At 40.5% G+C, this 18,212-nt stretch overlaps 1 protein-coding gene across 6 annotated transcripts in view; it reads right to left on the bottom strand.

The window, feature by feature from the left end:
• Aig1 (androgen induced 1) overlaps positions 1 to 18,212 on the bottom strand; it is a 202,398-nt gene that overhangs the window by 148,426 nt on the left and 35,760 nt on the right. For all 6 annotated transcript variants that reach the window (XM_027401987.2, XM_027401988.2, XM_027401989.2 and 3 more), the window contains exon 2: positions 14,231 to 14,386. In XM_027401987.2, the coding sequence (XP_027257788.1) occupies positions 14,231 to 14,386 (156 nt within the window). The remainder of the gene's footprint in view (positions 1 to 14,230; positions 14,387 to 18,212) is intronic.

Below are 18,212 nucleotides of genomic sequence, written 5' to 3'. Positions count from 1 at the left end.
TTTTCTCTGTTGTAGAGAAAATGCTCAACTTCTCAAATGAAGTTTGACATAGCTGCAGTTTTTCTTAGATATCTTTTTTAAAGTTGAGGAAGATCTCATAGAATTTTACTTGGGAGATACACACATTTGGTATAAGTGATAACATTTTTCAGATGGTTTTTTTGTTGCATCTCTTAAGACAACTACCCTAAGATTTTCTTCTTATTCTGTCATTCAGTGACATATTAATTTATTTTGAATGCCAAACTAACACCCCATAGCTGGTTATTGTAAGTTATTTGCATATGCTGCTGGACTCCAATTACTGATATTTTGTTCAAGATCTGGGTCTTATTTTACCTCTATTCATGAAGTATACGGATCCATAATTTTATTTTCTCAAGGTGTTGTCATCTGATTTTGGTAGGAGGAAATTGAATGGGTTCAAAAGAATGAGTTGGAATTATTTCTTCCTTTGTTTTCTAAAGGACTTTGTGCAACAATTCTTTTTTTTTTTTGCAGATTTTTTTATTTGAATTGAAAGACCCCCGTGGAGGTACTTTCGTAGAAGGAGACCGGTACCCAGGAATCAGCGAGACCACGAACTTGGATGCAAACTGCAAGAGGCTTTATTGGAGACACGGGTACCCGGGCGACTTAGCTTCTGTGAGGCCAAGCGCGCCGAGCCAAGGGAAAGGGGTCCTTATATAGGGAAAAAGGCGCAAGCTAGAAGCAGGGATTCTATTGGATAATTCTAATGAGGCATTGTACAGAGCTATTCCCATTGGTCAATGTAAATGAGGCGCTATACAGGGTTATTCAAATGAGGCGAAGTATAGAGTCATTCAAATGAGGTGAAACACAGAGTCTTTCAAATGAGGTGAAATACAGAATCATTTCTATTGGATGGTTCAAATGAGACACAGAGCCATTCCAGATCAGCATATTCTCAAGGTCTGGTGTCTGGTACAACAGATTCAATTCCCTCCGCGTCCAGATAGCTGACCTTGGGACGGAGTGTTCCCCATCAGGTGGGGGTGTGGGGGCGGGGCCCCGGGCCGGCCTAACTGGTGCTCTCGCCCTCGGGCCAACGCACCTGGTGCTCGCCCTCGGGCCGGCCCACCTGGTGCTCGTTGCTCGGCCCCAGCCCCGGGGCGTGGTGCCATACGGGCAGGCCGGGGGCGCGCCCTGCCGGGGTGGACCAGCTTGGGAGAGGGCCTGGCGGCGGCAGGGGCAGAAATCGGGGAGGCGGAGGGATCCGCCCCGTGTCCCATTAGCCGCCGACCGGAGGAGGAAGCAAACTTGAGGAAGAAAGCTAAGGGGCAGGAGTCTTTCAGAATTAGAAACAAGATTGTTTTGCATGACAATCCCAATTCCCTCTCCCTCCCGTCCTCCCGTCCTCCCCTACCACCTCCCCCAACTAAAACCCTATCTATCACATATCCTTTCTGCCCCCCCACCCCCGATGGTGAGGCTTTCTATAGGGTGTCATCAGAGTCCTGTATCCTTTGGGATAGGGCCTAGGCCCTATCCCTCTATTTCGGATGTATCCCTCTATTTGGGATGGGCTCACAAAGTCGACACCTATACTAGGGATAAGTACTGAACAGGAGGTCCTGTAGATTTCCGAGGTTTCCTCACTGAAACCCATGTTCCTGGGGTCTGGATCAGTCCCATGCTGGTATCTCAGCTATCAGTCTGGGGAACAAGAGCTCCCCGATGTTCAGGTCAGCTGTTTCTGTGGGTTTCACCAGCCTGATCTGGACCCATTTGTGCAACAATTCTTTATATAAGTAATAAACATCTTCAGTAAAGCCATCAGAAAAGGTAATTATGAATGCATTGTTTTATATAAACAGGACTATTCTATTTTTTTCCTTGCCCTGATTTTAATCATCTTTGCCTTTTACAGAATTTCTACACTTTATCATTTTGAGTGGAGAATGGTGGGGCTATGCTGGGGATCCATCCATGACCTTGCATGTGTTGAGAAAACAGGCTACTCCTGAACTATATTTTCATCTCAGTCTTTACAAAGATGTTTATATATTTTACCATGGAAACTGGCAAATTGTAAGTGTTTCCTCCAGTGAGTTGATGGTCAAACATTTGCTAGCACAGCACCACTGACAGCTACTCTCTGTTTGTAGGGAGTGACCGTTAAAGGAAGGTAGGTAGCACTGTGTGGTTCTTGATCATGAAGGTTGTGATCCGTGTCCTACCATTGAGGGAATTTACGCAGATTATTCACAGTGACTTTCAAGAAAATGTGAATCACCTTGCTAGGTATAACACTAGAAGGCCAGGAGGCACAGCTAACTGAGTAATCAGTGTTCCAAATAATTCTTTAGATACAAACACAGCACAGATGGTAGGAACTTGGCTTCCTGCACTGATAGTCTGTTGGTGGTATGGTCATCAAAACCCAAAATAACTTTGAACTCTACTACCAGGGCATGGATAAGAAATGATAGTCCCATGATGATCTAAATGACACAGGGACATTCTGCTATTGCAACCAAGTGCCTTCTCTGGCCAGACCCAACAGCCAGCTACCCCATATAGCACATATGCTGCTTCTCCGCTGCTGGGACCGGAATACTGCACATGAACCGTGGAAGTGGAAGGTGCATGAGCACTGTACAAACCTTCGGGATTCAAAACCAAGCACTTGAGTGACAGCACTAATGTCCCACTTGAAATTACTAGAAATTAACACCCAAAGAGAACTAGACACAATGCAAGGTCTACATCTCTCTGAAAGAAGTTTCTCACACCAAGTTATAGAGAGACCAAAAACTTGAGCTTTAGTCCACTTCTACAGTTTAAGTCATACATTGACTTTCACACACTGATATTTGGAGGATTCAGTAGCCACCTCTCACTAACAGGAAAAATGAAACAGAGAAATGCATAGATGATTGGCATTATAAGCCAAATCAACCTAAGACATACTTAAACATTTCACCTAAACACAAACAAATATACCTTCTGATGAACATCTCATAGAAGTTCTCCCAAACTGACTAAATGCGCAGACACAAAGAAAGTCTCAACAGATACAAGAAAATTTAAATAACACTCTACACCCTATCTGACCACCTCAAATTAAAGCTGGATATCAACAACAGAAAGCTTACAAACTCATGGAAACTGAACAACTCACTACTGAAACTATTCATTAAAGACTTTCCAGAAATGAGTGAAATTGATACACAACATACCCAAATTTATGGGACACAATGAAGTTGGCTCAAAGAGGCAAGTTCATATCACTAAGTGACTTCATTTTAAAAAATGTGCTTTAGTATGGCTGGCTTACAGTTGTTTAGCCTCTACAATATGTAGGTTGGAGACTTGACAAGCAATATCTTTTGGCATCACAACTATGTTGAGGTAAACACTTCAAGCAATAGCTACAATTACGTTTCTGATTTTATAGATGAAGAAATACACTCAGAGAAATTAAATTATTTTCTCAACATCAGAATGAAAAAGTGACCAGCCCAGAATCTGAAGCCAGATGGTAAGAACCCCAGCATCAATGTTTTTAAGCTCTGTAAATACTTTCTTGTACATAGAGCATACTAGAACTTTCAGATAGATTAATAATTGGATGCATGAATTAAAAGCCAGAAATTTTCAGAACTAATTCTGAATCCTCTAGAAAATCCTACAGTTGTGAAGAACACAAAGAATTTCAGATGAGTGAATACAGCTAATGATTCTGGGAAAAACACATAAGTATACACACACACACACACACACACACACACACACACTATGTGCACATACACATGTTTGCACACAAAGAAAGACAGGGACAGAGCATGCATACACATATTTTAAAAACCACTAAGTTGGTCATCTAGGTTAAACATGAGGCCATAATTGAGCAGAACTGAATGTGAGATAAACAGGGAAAATCCATCATCTCTATTCTTCATAAACATATTAGTGGAATTTGAAGCATCTCAAATGAAGAATATTTGACCATGTACATCCTACTTATAGAAAATCCCTATCTATAGGATGAAGAAGCAACACTGACTTAGATTATCTGCTGCTCCTGAGTTGTGTCTGAGCCTTGCCTTGCCCATATTCCTGCTCACCCAAATACAAGTTACTCCTTAGAATGTCAGATTGACTGGATGGTTCCTGCTATGGTTTGAGCCTGGATTATCCCCTCCAAAATGCATATTAGGCTTATTCTCCAATGATTGCCTTATGTTTCATGCAGTTGAGATCACCCCGTCATGTGGTCATTTTGACATTATGGATACAATAGTTAACCTTTTCAGGAATTCACAGTCAGATCCATTTTAAATTGAATTCCACATCAAAATGAATAAAATAAATCCTTTTCTCTTTGACAAGTGATAGTAAACAATATAATTAATCTGGTCTCCATAAAGCTCACATGCAGACATGTTTTATGTTTGAGAACTACTGTCCATCAATTAGCACTGATGTAAGCAGCTTATTTTCTAAAGCAATCTGAAAACCCTTGCCCACTGCAAAAGCATTAACTAATCCAACCCCTGCTATTCTGCATTCCTCTTTAATTTTTAGTAAAGGGGGACTAGAGTCTAGTCATATATACAATTACCATAACCTGATTATCCAAAGGGAGGCCTTAAGTACATAGGAGAGCTGTCTAGCTAAATAAAACATGAACTTAAAGCTGTCATCTGAGAATAAAATTAAGAAAAATCTAATTTATATAATCTAATAAAACTTAATGGATTAATTGAATTGTCCCTTTTAGAAACATCCACCATTAGATGACTACATGTCAATGAGACCTCACCCTCAGTTATTTGAAAATAGCATTCGTATGCCATGATATTAGTCTAATACCAGAAGGTGTATAGTGACTAAATGAAGCACAGCCTTCCCAAGCAAAATGGGGATACAGGAGATATATGACCAAAGTAGTGAGTAGTCTTAGGTAGTCAAAAACAACTGGATACTTAACAGCTTTGCAGAAACACCAATGCCATCTGGTCGTTATCAAGAGAGCTTTCTGGTCTACCTAGCAAGCTGTCTTAGTTAGGGTTTCTATTGCTGTGAAGAGAAACCATGGCCATGGTTACTTGTTTACAGTTTCAGAGGTCCAGTCCATTATCCTCATGGTGGGGAGTATGACTGCATGCAGGCAGATGTGGTTTCAGAGAAGTAGCTGAGAGTCTTGTGACACTGAGCAAAGCTTAAGCAAAAGAGACCTCAAAGCCCACCTCCATAGTGACACACTTCCTCCAACAAAGGCACAACTACTCTAACAAAGCCACACCTCTGAATAGTGCTGCTCATTTGGGGGCCATTTTTTTTTCTTTTTCAAACCAACACTTTCTACTCTCTGGCCCTCAAAAGTTTGTAGCCATATCATAATGTGGCCAGGATGGATGGCAGCTCTTTTCCCTCCATTATCACAACCTGAAGAAACAAGTTCCTTCTTGTTGTCTAATGTCTCTTGGTTATGTATGATTCATAGAATTAGTGAAATAGAATGATAATGATTAACACAGTAACTTTCGTGTAACACTCAACATAGGTTGGTTGAATATGTCAGACAGTCTACTGGAAAGTTTCTGCCCACTCTGAGGATATATAAAAGAATAAGAAAGTTCTTATGTTTCTCTTACATCATGAAGACATGTATTCAAACAGTCAAGATTACTTTCAGGGGTTCTTTGTTGAACAACACAATGACCAAGGAGTCTGGACTATTACTATCTGATTATCTAATGTGATTTAACATCACCTCAAATCCTAGTTGAAAATAGTTGGATCCAGACATTACAAATTTACAAAGGAAAGTGGATTTGATGGCAAATGTTCTTGATAAAGTAGATCAAAATGGCTTTTTGGAATTCATAGTGAAATATTTTTGAATAGATATAATTCATTTGTTAGGATGTATGCCCATGTAGAATGTGCTAGATCATTCTTGCCAAAAATACTTTTTAAAGTTGTGCATCTACAGTCTGTGGCTTCTCAGAACCCTGCAGATTTTTTTTATACATTATACCATACACAGCTAGATTTTTAAAACATGTCTCCTGGTTATGTATGATTTATAGAATTAGTGACATTGCACCATAATGGTTAACACAGTAACATAGTACAATTTTTAAAAAAAAAATGTAGCAAAACCACATGGAAAAAACTTTTAACATATTTTAAGAAACACATTTGGTAAGCCTATGGTACTTGAGTCTACATACCATTGTTGAAATAAGAAGACAGAGTTGGAAATAATTTCTTTCTTAGCAAAAGATGTACTTTGCAAACTGTCTTATGAAACTGCAAAAACCATGGTCTCACTAACATGAAACAATCTGTCAAGGGTAAGCACCAATGGCACACATGAACATTCTTTTGCAAAAGATTTTCTAAAAAGTGACAAAACAGTAATTTTTGTCTGGAATCTGCAGAGTCCCTTCCCTTATTCTGATACATCCTCCAGATTAGAAATGTTGGTCAAGTCAGGCTTTATATAAGACACCGAGAATATCAGTAAGACAAACACTGAGAAGCAAGGCTAAATCTGGTAGGTAAGAACGGTTTACTTTTTAAGAGCAAGCACTCCACTTGGTAAAGGTTTTGGTCCGACTCCTGCTTGATTCAGTAACACCATTTACCAGCCAAATAACCTCAAGCAGGCCAACTGTACAAAGGCAACTCATCTCATCTGGGAAATAAGGTGAGAATGTTGGCAGTGCATCCTTAACTTCTCTGAGAGGTAAACAACTCAGAGTAAAGCCATCGTTAGCATGGTACCTGTCCCACAAGGAGCACACAGGAGTTAGAAGATAGGACTTAGCTTTTAGGTCATTTGTAGGTTATACCATCAAGGGAAGAGAGGTGGTGAAAACCCTCAGGAAGCCCAAGGGAAATTGCTTGTTTACAGGCTATAATAAAACTAGAGGCAACAGTAAAGGCCACTGAGTATGTGATGTGTTCTCTAAAACCCCAAGGTAACAGGGTGGGGGCAAAGCAGCAGTTAGCATTTCTAGATACACAGACATAAATGTTAACTGTGTAGATACATTTGGAGTGGATCCTTTGTTGATTCAATACTGATTTAAATTTTCTACTGTAACAGTGGTCCCCTGGAGACTTGCTCATTCATTTTATTCCCTGGACATAGGAACAGTGACACTTCTTTCTGGCTAGTCATCTGCACTTGTGTGAAAGCATTCATTCCTCTTGTTTTGTAGTGGATTTGTAAGGCCAACAATAGGAAGAGCGAAGCTCTCAAGGCTCACATGCCAATGTGGGCAACCCTTCTCAGTCATGCCTTTATGCTTGGGCATACCACTAATTTGGGCATACCACTAATAAAATTCTTATTTCATAGTCCTTTACAATCTCCACTGTGTGAGCAATGAACAGACAAGCAGAGAAACAAAGTGGCACTGAAGGGCTCTTTCTAGTACTCTCTGTGATGAAGGTCGTCTCTTCATCCTAACATGGTACCAAAGCTCACCAATGCAGCCCACATTCCTAGGACATGTGTTGGTACCTATGTATAAATCAAATACAGACCCAACCTACAAAAAATAGACAATCTCTAGAGAGGAACTTCTGGGAAGGTGGCTCTTCAAAGATGTTTAGGAAGCAGTACTACTGGTTTGGTTTCAGAAGGAGTGTTGCTGGTTTAGTAGCACTGAGTATAAACTGTGGTCACACTGTCTCCTCACCCTCTCCCACCTTCCATCCTCCCACAGTGTTTCGTGCACAGAAGATATAAAAAGAGATGAATAAAAGTCCTAACTAGCTACAGCATGTAAACAGCAACCTCAAAACATCCATAGCAAACGCTATATATATATATATATATATATATATATATATATATATAATAAGTGAGGTAGAAAGAAACAGAGAAAAAGAAAGAATTATAAAGGGGGCAGGGTAAGTGAGGAGATAAATAGAGAAGAAACAAAAATGTGAAATGTTCCATTTGTCTGTTTAATCACCACTCACTGCCCCTTTTCCCTGGCACCCACCAAAAACCTGTACAGTCCTATTTCTGAAGACCAGAATCACCTATTTTATAATATACACATACTATTTAATACTATTGAAGATCAAGTCTAATTATTTGCACTCCCAAATTTCAAATAAATACATTACTTAACAATTAAAATATGGAAAGGTAATATCTTCATTTTCTTAGGTAATTTGGAAATTTTTGCCTCTGGGAACCTTTGTGAAATGACATACAGGAGAATGATAATTTTCTACAAGTTCCAGGGAAAGGGGCTGCCATAGGAAGATTGTATACATTGAACCTAGCTGTCTGAAGCCCTGAGTTGGTAGTCTAAACCTAGGGCCACCGCTGACAAGTTCTATAGAGAGTTTCAGAAATTAAACATAAATCGTTGTCCTAGAAATCTACTTTTCTCCTGTAATGACTTCATTAAATCTAAATTTTAAATAGTTTGTGACAAAACTTAAAGTGTACTGAGATAAAGTACTCAGAATGACACTGAGAATTAATGGCAGGCATAGACTACAACAGAAAGCATTCACACTTGGTTTCTGCTTTCCTGCATCTATATTTTCTATTAGCATAAGCGAAGAGTATGTGACCTAGAATCCTATTCATTTCCACTTTCAGTTTTACAAAGATTCTTAAAAGCCCCACACTTGTTTTGGCAGCAAGAGTGTATCCCTTAAGGACAAACCATAGTCAATTGAAGCCCTCACTATAGCATTCCTTCCTTTTGCTCCCATCTGCTTTCTTGGATCCCATCACAGTTCATTTTAGGAATAAATGGTTTTAACCAGTGAGACCTGACAAATCTGTTCCTGAAGGATCAGGAATGACACGTTTGCCTGTTAGTGAAAATCCTTGGAGAAGTGCCTGGAGAGCTGTATTCCTCTCTATGCCTTGGGAGCACATGCAAGAGATGTGGTCCCTGTTGCTTTATCAAGTACGTTTTTGGGTTTTTTTTTTTTATGTTTTGGAACCTTAGGCAGCAAGTGTACAATCAACATAGGTGGCACTGAGAGTCAAAGGAGAAAAATACTGGGACTGGAGAGATGGCTGAGTGCTTAAAAGCACTTGCTGCTTTTTCAGATGACTAGAGTTCAATTCCCAGCACCCAATCCTCGAAACAGAGCTCAAAAATCAATCTTTCTGGCAAGTCTCCAGAACCTTCCATCGCTAATACTTTCCCCTTCTTTCACACCACTTCTCTATACCTTAGAGACACGTGTGTATATTGTCCAGTTTAATTAACTGCTAATGTGGTGTCCTTAAAGTGAAACCTGACATATTCAAATTTCTTTCAGTGATGAGATTTTGTGCTTACATATGTCTGGCAATAGACTGTAATGGATAATTTTTCATACTTTATTTTGAATGTTCCTCCTCTATAAACATTCTATCACTGGGCAATTAAACCCAGTTCCTCATTCCTGTGCGATTAACTCAACAGAAAGTGGACAAGGTTTCTGTTAATTATATTTTAACATATTGTGGAGGCGGCATGTATATGTGTGGGCATACACATACCATGGATTGAAAGTAGAAGTTTATTAGACAGTTTATTAGAACCAGTTTTCTCCTTCCACTATGGGCCCCAGGAATCAAACTCAAGACACCAGGCTTTATAACAAAACAGTACTTGGCTGATATCATATTTTAGTCTCAGAGGTGAAAAGAAAGAAAAGGAGCATTTAAATGCACAAGATAATATCTAAGGCTTAAAAAAACTAGAAAAGGATTTGATTTTAGGTATTTATATGAAAATGTGATACAGTCTTAGCAGATAAGTGTATTTTAAAGTTAAATCTAGAATTCACAGAATAAATTAAGTGAGAAACTTCAAAAAATATTTCCCTCTAAATTTCAAATTTCCTAGAGTTAGCATTGAGGTGTTAAAGTTAGTTTTCCTTGCGTTTCCTAAGGAAGAGATAACACGCAGTCTTCATCACAAGTAAGAACCTAGTAGTTGGCTGTACATGTAAAATCTTCAAGTGTTTACAAGACATATTATAACACCAGAAATGGTTACTTGGCAAACAACTTTGAAACTAAATTTGGTAAGAAGGACAAATTCCAGGCAAGCTCATTTACGCACATGTGGGTTTGCTCTGACACTGGAGGCGCCCATCCCAGGACAGAGCAGGTCCAAACCTTCAGGGCCAACACAAACACACTCAGAGAGGGGCATTCACTTCTTCACTTTGGGATGGTTAAGGCAGCATCTGGACTGGAGCAAGCCAAGGCAGCACCAGGACAAAGATGTACTGGTGACATGGGAAGATTTGATTATGAGTACTATTCAAACTCAGCAGCTGCAGATGAATAGGGTTGCATGGGTCTGAATGAAGAGAAAACATGCAATTGTTCCTTTTGCATGGATGGCGGTCACAGACACATTTAGGGTTTTGGAAAGGGGCATTTTCAAACTCCTCGTCCTCTTTTATTTTCTTTTTTAGCTAAAAGGCCATGCCTACTTTCTCACCTATAATGGGATTCGCCATCATCAGAGTCAACAAATTCACAGGAGACAAAGGACATTCTTCCCTGAGCCGATTCTAAGAAGCTCCAGGGCTTCCAGACTGCATAATATCACAGAATTGTTTGTAACGCTTCTCTAAAAGGGTGACAGGGTTGAGAAATGAACTGCACATGGTAAGAACATCCTCTAGAGGGTTATCCCTGCAAAATGAGCTGCAAGGCTAGGGGAGTGGTGGTGGTTTCTGGCCATTAGCATCTCTAATCAAGGGCAGCCTTGCTTTTTATGAAAATGGACACAGCGATTGATAATAGGTGTTATGTTCTCTCAAGTCCCCCTGCCCGGACTCTCCAAGTCACAATGAGACAAAAGTTCACTTTAATTGTCTTTGATTGGGATATTTCATTATTTTTACATATCCTGGGGGTAAAAGGTACCATGAAGGGGCCTTGTGTAGCAAATACATAGGGACACAGAAAAAATGGAGAAGTAACCTTAGAAAAAGAAAAGTGAAGTTAGATGACAAAATTAAGTGTTTGGCTGAAGATTTATTTTGAGTTAAAATGTTTATAGCATTAAATTTCTTTCTTCTGTAAATATGCCATGTAATAAAATTAGTGGAATTTTAGAATAATCTATCTCTCAGGCACTTTGCTTTCTTTTTTTTCAACTCAAAATGATTTTTCTTCTTGCATTAGAGTGAGGAGTGTGGTGGGATCTGGGTAACAGACACAAAGTCAATAACAGTGCATAGAAAGAGAGCCTATGAACACCATCTCAGTTTTAGAGAATACCAACAAAGATTTTATCAATGGGGGAGAGATAAGAAATCATCGGGAAGTGGGAGACAACAAAACATGGAGTCATTCTTAAAATTTAGGGGAGAAATTGAAGTGGGAAGTGACTCTGGAAGAGGGGTGGAACACTGGAAATAGTGACAACTGGTGTCAAGACCAATAAAATAGAGCTACACAAACTGCTAACTCTGCACATCCCCAATTGCAGAGCTCTGGTCACTCCCTGTTCACCAGTAAGCACAGAGGATACCAGTAAGCACAGGGAAAAGACAAGGCTACTGTCAGGAGCTTACCAACCTGGAAAAGGACATGCTCATGCTGGGAAAGCACAATGTGTAACATTGGTTAAATGCAGATGGTAAAGATAAAGTGTTGCTCCTCTCCCTCTAAACCCAGAGAAAATTTCACACAGACACTCAGATTTAAAGGCATGGTTCTTTTGTGTAGAAAGTATATGTCTTTACATTTTATGCCATGAGAATTTCTTCTTACATGATTCATAGAAAGTAGATGAATTTACCTTCTGAGACAAGATTTCATTATGAAGCCCAGATGGCCTGAATCAATAATCATCCTTCTGCCTCAGCCTCCAGAGTACTGTGATTACATGTCTGTGTTAGCACATGGCTAAGTATTTGAACTGTATGAAGAAAAATCAAAGAACACACACACACACACACACACACACACACACACACACACACACACACAGTGATATCTTTCTTCCACAAATAAAGCCTCTCTGGGGGTCAGAGAATGGAGGTTGCCACTAGCTAACTATAGAGGTCTGGAAGTCTGTGCAGACAGGCAGGAAGTGACATAGCTGGGCAGTAACAGTATATAAGCAGGGATAAACAGGAACTCACTCTCTTCTCTGTGGAGATGCTTAGGAGGTAAGGTATGCTGTGGCTTGCTTCTTCTCTCTGATCTCTCAGCATTTCCCTCTCTATCTGACTCTGGCCTTTTATTATCTAGACCATTAAGGACTCCATTTACACACTGGCGCCCATCATGGGGGCCTGAATCCATGACCCTGAGATTAAGAGTCTCATGCTCTACCAACTGAGCTATCACCACATAAATACTCACACACATATATATCACATGAAACATTCAAACAAGAGGATTTGAGAGGTCTGGACAGCTTCCATCTGAATACTCATGCACTTAGAACTTCAGGAAAAAGGTGAGGGAATGAGAAGGTTTATGATTGGATTCTAAGGTTCTCTGATTCTTGTGTTATTCTAAAGAGCACAGGGCTACTTCATCCATGAAAATACAATTCAGCACGAAGAAATTGGCAACTCAGTGCTAAGAACATGGATCTCTGCCAACATTGACTTGGCAAATATGAAAAAGAGCCAAAGGAAGGATTTAAAGAACTTTCTGACTCCTCTCGTGGTGAACTTGGATTCAGTACATGCACTAGCCATGACCTTGGAGCTTCTGTTTGTTCCTGCCAGAATCAGGAAACAAATGGAAGGTCTCAAACTGTGTTATATAAGGTACTTCTAACTTGCTCTACAATCTCAGATATACAAAATTCCCTCCTTCTTCCAGCTACCCATGAATTATAAGTCTATGGTGTCTCATGGGGCCTGTAAAGAAACATGGTTAGTGTGTAGACAATGGAAAATTAACAGGCTTGTGAAGGAAGCTGAGCTTTTGAGAGGACCTAACTGAAAACAGAAAATCAATGGAGCCAGACAGACCCAAACATTGAGCCTCATTACTTAAGTAATACCAGCTAATGGCACAGTTGGGTAAGAGAAGTGCTAGCTAATGGTGATTTCCTCTTAAGTCCAAAGTGCTTAAACAGTTGACCCACTGGACAGTTATTATTTTAAGTTTAGGCTGCTCAGGAAAATGTTAGGTACTGAACCATGTGCTGTGTGTGTGTGTGTGTGTGTGTGTGAGAGAGAGAGAGAGAGAGAGAGAGAGAGAGAGAGAGAGAGAGAGAGAGAGAGAGAGAAAGGGGGTGTACATATATGTGCCCATATACGTGAAAGCTAGAGGACAATCTCAGGTATTGTGCTTCAGAAACCATACTCCCTGTTTTCTGAGTCAAGGTGTCTCCCTGATTTGGAATTCATTGGTAGTATATTCTGGCTGGCCAACTAGGCCCAGAGATTCCATATCTCTCCTTCCACAGTACTAAGATTATAAGCACAAACTACCACACCCAGTTTCCTTTTGGTTTTGGTTTCAGGTTTTTTGGTTTGTTTTGTTTTGTTTTTTAAGACTGGTTCTGGGGATTGAATGCAAGCCTCATGTTTGCATGGCAACTATTTCAGCAACTGATAGATCTCAGGCCTCATATGCTGAAGGCTTAATTCCCTAGAACCTCAGAACATGACAGTGGGTGAGGTTAAATGCAGCCACTGGAGAGTTCTGATTGACACAATGGATCTTCCAATAAGAAGAGGGAATCAAAACCCTGACTGGCCCAGGGGAAAGAGAATGTAACAGTATGAAGGCAGCTTCTAAAAGCCAAAGAGACAGGCATCAAAAGAAACCAACTCCAAGATTTCTTGCTCTCAGACATCCAGTCTCCAGCACCATGAGAAAATACATTTTTCTATAGTGCTGGCCACATTAGAAAACAAACCCAGGGCCAATGTGTAGATCAGTGGTGGAGAGCCCACGAGGTCCTGGGTTCTGTCCCCAGTACCAGCTAAGGACAGAACTCTTCTATGAAGAGTCCTCTTGTCCTCTTTTCTTTTTTCTTTTTTTTTCTTTTTTTTTTTTTTTTTGAGATAGATTTCCCCTATGTTGTGTGTAGCCTTGGGAACTCACTCTGTAGACCAGGCTGGCCTTGAACTCACAGAGCTCTGCCTGCCTCTGCCTCTGCCTCTCGAGTGCTGGAATTAAAGGCGCAGGCCACCACCTCCCTGCAACCCTCATGTTTTTTACAAAACAGTTCTGAAGTAGGACCCACAGTTCTCATGTGCTAAGTACATCTTGCATCATACTCACAACCCCGACAGGAAAGGCGAGCACGGCCAGCGTCCAGTCCCGCAGAGAGATGAGCTTCCTAAGCTGCCGTTCTTGCTCCTGGTTCCCGCTGTCTCTTGTCAGGAGAGTGGAGAGATCAGTCAGCACGCAGATACCGAAGAAGACAGCCTGGATGACCTGCAAGGAGGCAACCACCCGAGCTGATCAGCAAGAGCGACAGAGACCCACACTCGAGAACACAAAGGCAGCTTCATACATGAAGAGAATATGCCCATAGCTTCATTACAGAGCCCACTGTGAGAACGAAGACCAGAGGCTTTTGTTGTTGTTTGCTTGTTTGCCCATTTGTTTACAATTAACAAGGTAAGTGAGAGAATTCGCCTTAAACACACTTCTTCCATCCTCTCTCCCCAAGGCTCAGGGAACATCACAGAGAATGGGGTGGGAAGACTGTCAGAGCCTGAGATGCGGGAGCACTGCTGCATGGGGGAGGATTGTTGATAAACAGTGCCTTCTGGACATGACGGACCGGTTGCACTCATGAGCCCTGAGCGGCTACAGTCCCCTGCAAAACAGCTTCACAAGATGAAACCAGTAAAAATTCCAGTATAAGTGGAGGAGTGGCTCACAAAGCCCCACCCAAAGCTGAAGCACTTGAAGGCTGCTGGAGCAGGGAGAGTCAGTTTTCTCCAGGGGTGTGCTCCAGTGGATGGCCTCACACCCAAGCACATAAGGCAGCAGTGACAGAATGGATGTGATGGTTTAAAAGAGAAGAGCCCCACAGGCAAGCCTACACCATTTTTTCCAGTGATCTCTCTCTCTCTCTCTCTCTCTCTCTCTCTCTCTCTCTCTCTCTCTCTCTCTCTGTGTGTGTGTGTGTGTGTGTGTGTGTGTGTGTGTGTGTGTGACTTGAGCTCATGGATCAGGCAGAAACTCTCAGATAATACTCCAGTGCCATGCCTGCCTGCCTCTGCCAAGCTCCCCACCATGATGGTCATGGACTAACCCACTGAAACTGTAAGCAAGTCCCCACTTGAAGGCCTTCTTTTGTAAGTTGCCTTCTTCATGGTATTTTTTTTTATAGCAATACAAAAGTAACTAAGATGAGTTATAAGAAGTTGGAAGAGGAATGAGGAGAAGCTGGAGGGGGCACTTGGGTAGATAGAATCAAAATACATGAATAAAATTCCCAGGAATAATTTTTTTTAAAATCATGCTACCTTAAAAGACCTGCCATTAATCTGCCAAAACAGGAAATTTGAATAAATTACTCCAAATTGGAAAAAAAAGCCATCACCAACAAAATGAGCCATTTTTATTCTTCTGAGGATAATGAAGATGTACACACACACACACACACACACACACACACACACACACACACCCCTATGTAGACTCAACAGAAAGAATATTAATTATCAAACTGCATATCCATTATTTTAAAGTTTGCATCTGTAGTCTGTTTCTACTCACTAGTGAGGCCTAGTAAATGCCTAAGACGAGAATGCAAAAGGGTGGACACAACCTAACAAATCACAAGCTAAATGTGGAGAGACCAGCTGTGTATTAATCTTTTAGTTATAGGCCTTTCATTTTCTGCCATGGGAGTGATAGAAATCTAGTCATAAAGAAATCAATTGAGCACAAAAATCCACTCTTTTAGAGAGCAACTTGCCACTATGAAGACTGAATGACTATTAGGTTTTTAGTACTTATGAAATGAAATCTTCCCAAAGTAATGTAGAGATGCTGTGACCATTGTCTCTATCCAGTTGCCAGTACTACAAATCAATTACAAATGGAATTATTCACAACAGTCATACTTCCCTTGGACCAAGGCATGATGAGAACCCTGAAATAGTACAAACCAATAATTTGTCAACTTCCTGAAGCAGGGCCAAAGTTGTGGATGCTGAGTGCAGGCAGCATACCAGAGCATAGTTAAAAGAAATTACAGAAAGGGCAGAAAATGTATTTCCTGGGTCAGATCTTACGTACTTAACAACAAAGAACAGATAGATTCAGAAATTCCCTGACTTCTTCAAGCAGAAATAATTTACTGATGACTTGGTTTTAAAGGATATAATTCTCCTTATTTTATAGAATACAACAAATGCTTGAGAAACAATAGGACATTTCCACGTTGGCAGTGGGAGTTTTGTGCATGGTTCCTCACTTGGGCACTAAATAACATCTGGTTCCAGCTGTGATCTCACCCTGCAGCACACAGGGTTAGTAGCATAGGATTTGGGGACCTCCTCCAAACCCTGCTATTACTAGTCAACCAAAGCCATGGTCATGCTCCAGTTTTCCTCATAATTTAAATTGGTTTTTAGCTTCCATGGCTTAGACTCTATTGTCATTTTATAAATAGCCAGAGCAGGAGATGTTGAGACTGCCACAAGTGAGAAGAACACGTAAGTGGGGAACTAACGGCATCAGGTTCTGATAACCAGAGATAAATGACTCACAGAACAATTCCATACTTAGGAAATTTCTCAAGTCCTATCATAGGATTTAAGATGTTTGAACCTCTCTGGAAGTCTTCATGGGTTGTGAGACATCAGTGACCACGCCAGGGAATGATATGCTCCGTGACTGTTAGTCAGTGTTCTGTGTGACCAATACCTAGGAGAATTCAAAGTACAGCCACAATGAGATACCATTTCTCATCAAACTAGTGACACAAGTAAGTCTGACTCAACCAGAAAGTTTCTAGTGGGAACACAGCTTGGACAAACATTGTGAAGGACAATGGACAAACAGGAGCATAGAGATTCCTATGCACTCTTGCCCTGGTGAGTGGGGTAGGAAACCAGTGATTCTTAATCTGTGGGTTGTGACCTTTTTGGGGGCCAAATAACCTTTTCACAGGGATTGCCTAAGACAATCGGAAAACACAGATATTTGTATTACCATTCATAACAGTAACGAAATTATAGTCACGAAGTAGCAATGAAAACAGTTTTATGGTTGGGGGTCACCATAGCGTGAGGAACTGTATTAAAGGGTCACAGCATTAGGAAAGTGGAGAGCCACTGCCCTACAGAAACCTTGATACCTGTGAGTAGCCACACCTGGTGAAGATCAGTTTCTGCAATTACAGTTTTGCCAGAGTTGAAGCAATTTTCATGATTTTTAATATCAGACTGAATAACTTGTGCCAGAGTTATACAATGGAATTCACATCTCATAACAAAAACTTTTCAACCTTGACAATGAAATATTAAACTAAAAACAGAAACAAGAAATAGCATATTTTGACACTATTAAAATAAGTTGTGAAAATGCAAATATAAGGGTACATGCACAGGCAGTAAAATAGGAAGAAACACATGGGAATTAATAACACTGAACTTGGCCTGGAGAGACGGCTTAGTGTTACGATTTGCTGCTCTTCCAGAGGACCTGAGCTCAGTCCCCAGCATCCACTAAGTCTCCCAACTGCTTGTTATGCCAGTTCCAGAGAATCCAACACCCCGGTCTCTGTGGGCACACACATGTGGTGCACACTCACACAGATGCACAAAACATGTGTGAATAAAAGTAAAACCAAATAATAACACTGAACTCAGATGCCTCTGGAAAAGAAGAGACTGTGAGAACACACGAGCTCCGATTTCCTAAAATTGATGATTGAATCTATTGACACTATATTATTTTTACTGTATTTTAGTTCATATTTTTAGTATCTGTTCTTTCTAACTCAGCCTCCTCTAATTCTAGGGCCGGGGAGTCATGGCAGGTTTGGGTGAGCTCAATATGTTTAGCATTGTACCATATGCAAATACCTACAGGATTGTTTTTCTACAGGCAAAGAAAGTGGAAATTTGGCTTGGTGCCAACAAAGCATAAATATCCAGAAGTCACTCGCTTTATATAACCTGAGAAAGAACAAAAAAAAAATTCATTTGTGGACAGGTGCAAGGAAAAAGGTCTAGTTTAAACTTTTACAATAGTTTCCAAATACACATGAATTCACTACTATTCTTCACCTTAAAAT

This window comes from Cricetulus griseus, chromosome 2, assembly GCF_003668045.3.
Source record: "Cricetulus griseus strain 17A/GY chromosome 2, alternate assembly CriGri-PICRH-1.0, whole genome shotgun sequence".
In the NCBI taxonomy this organism is placed as follows: Eukaryota; Metazoa; Chordata; class Mammalia; order Rodentia; family Cricetidae; genus Cricetulus; species Cricetulus griseus.
Note: the sequence above shows the minus strand (reverse complement) of the source record. Positions and strands in the feature narration are given on the sequence as shown.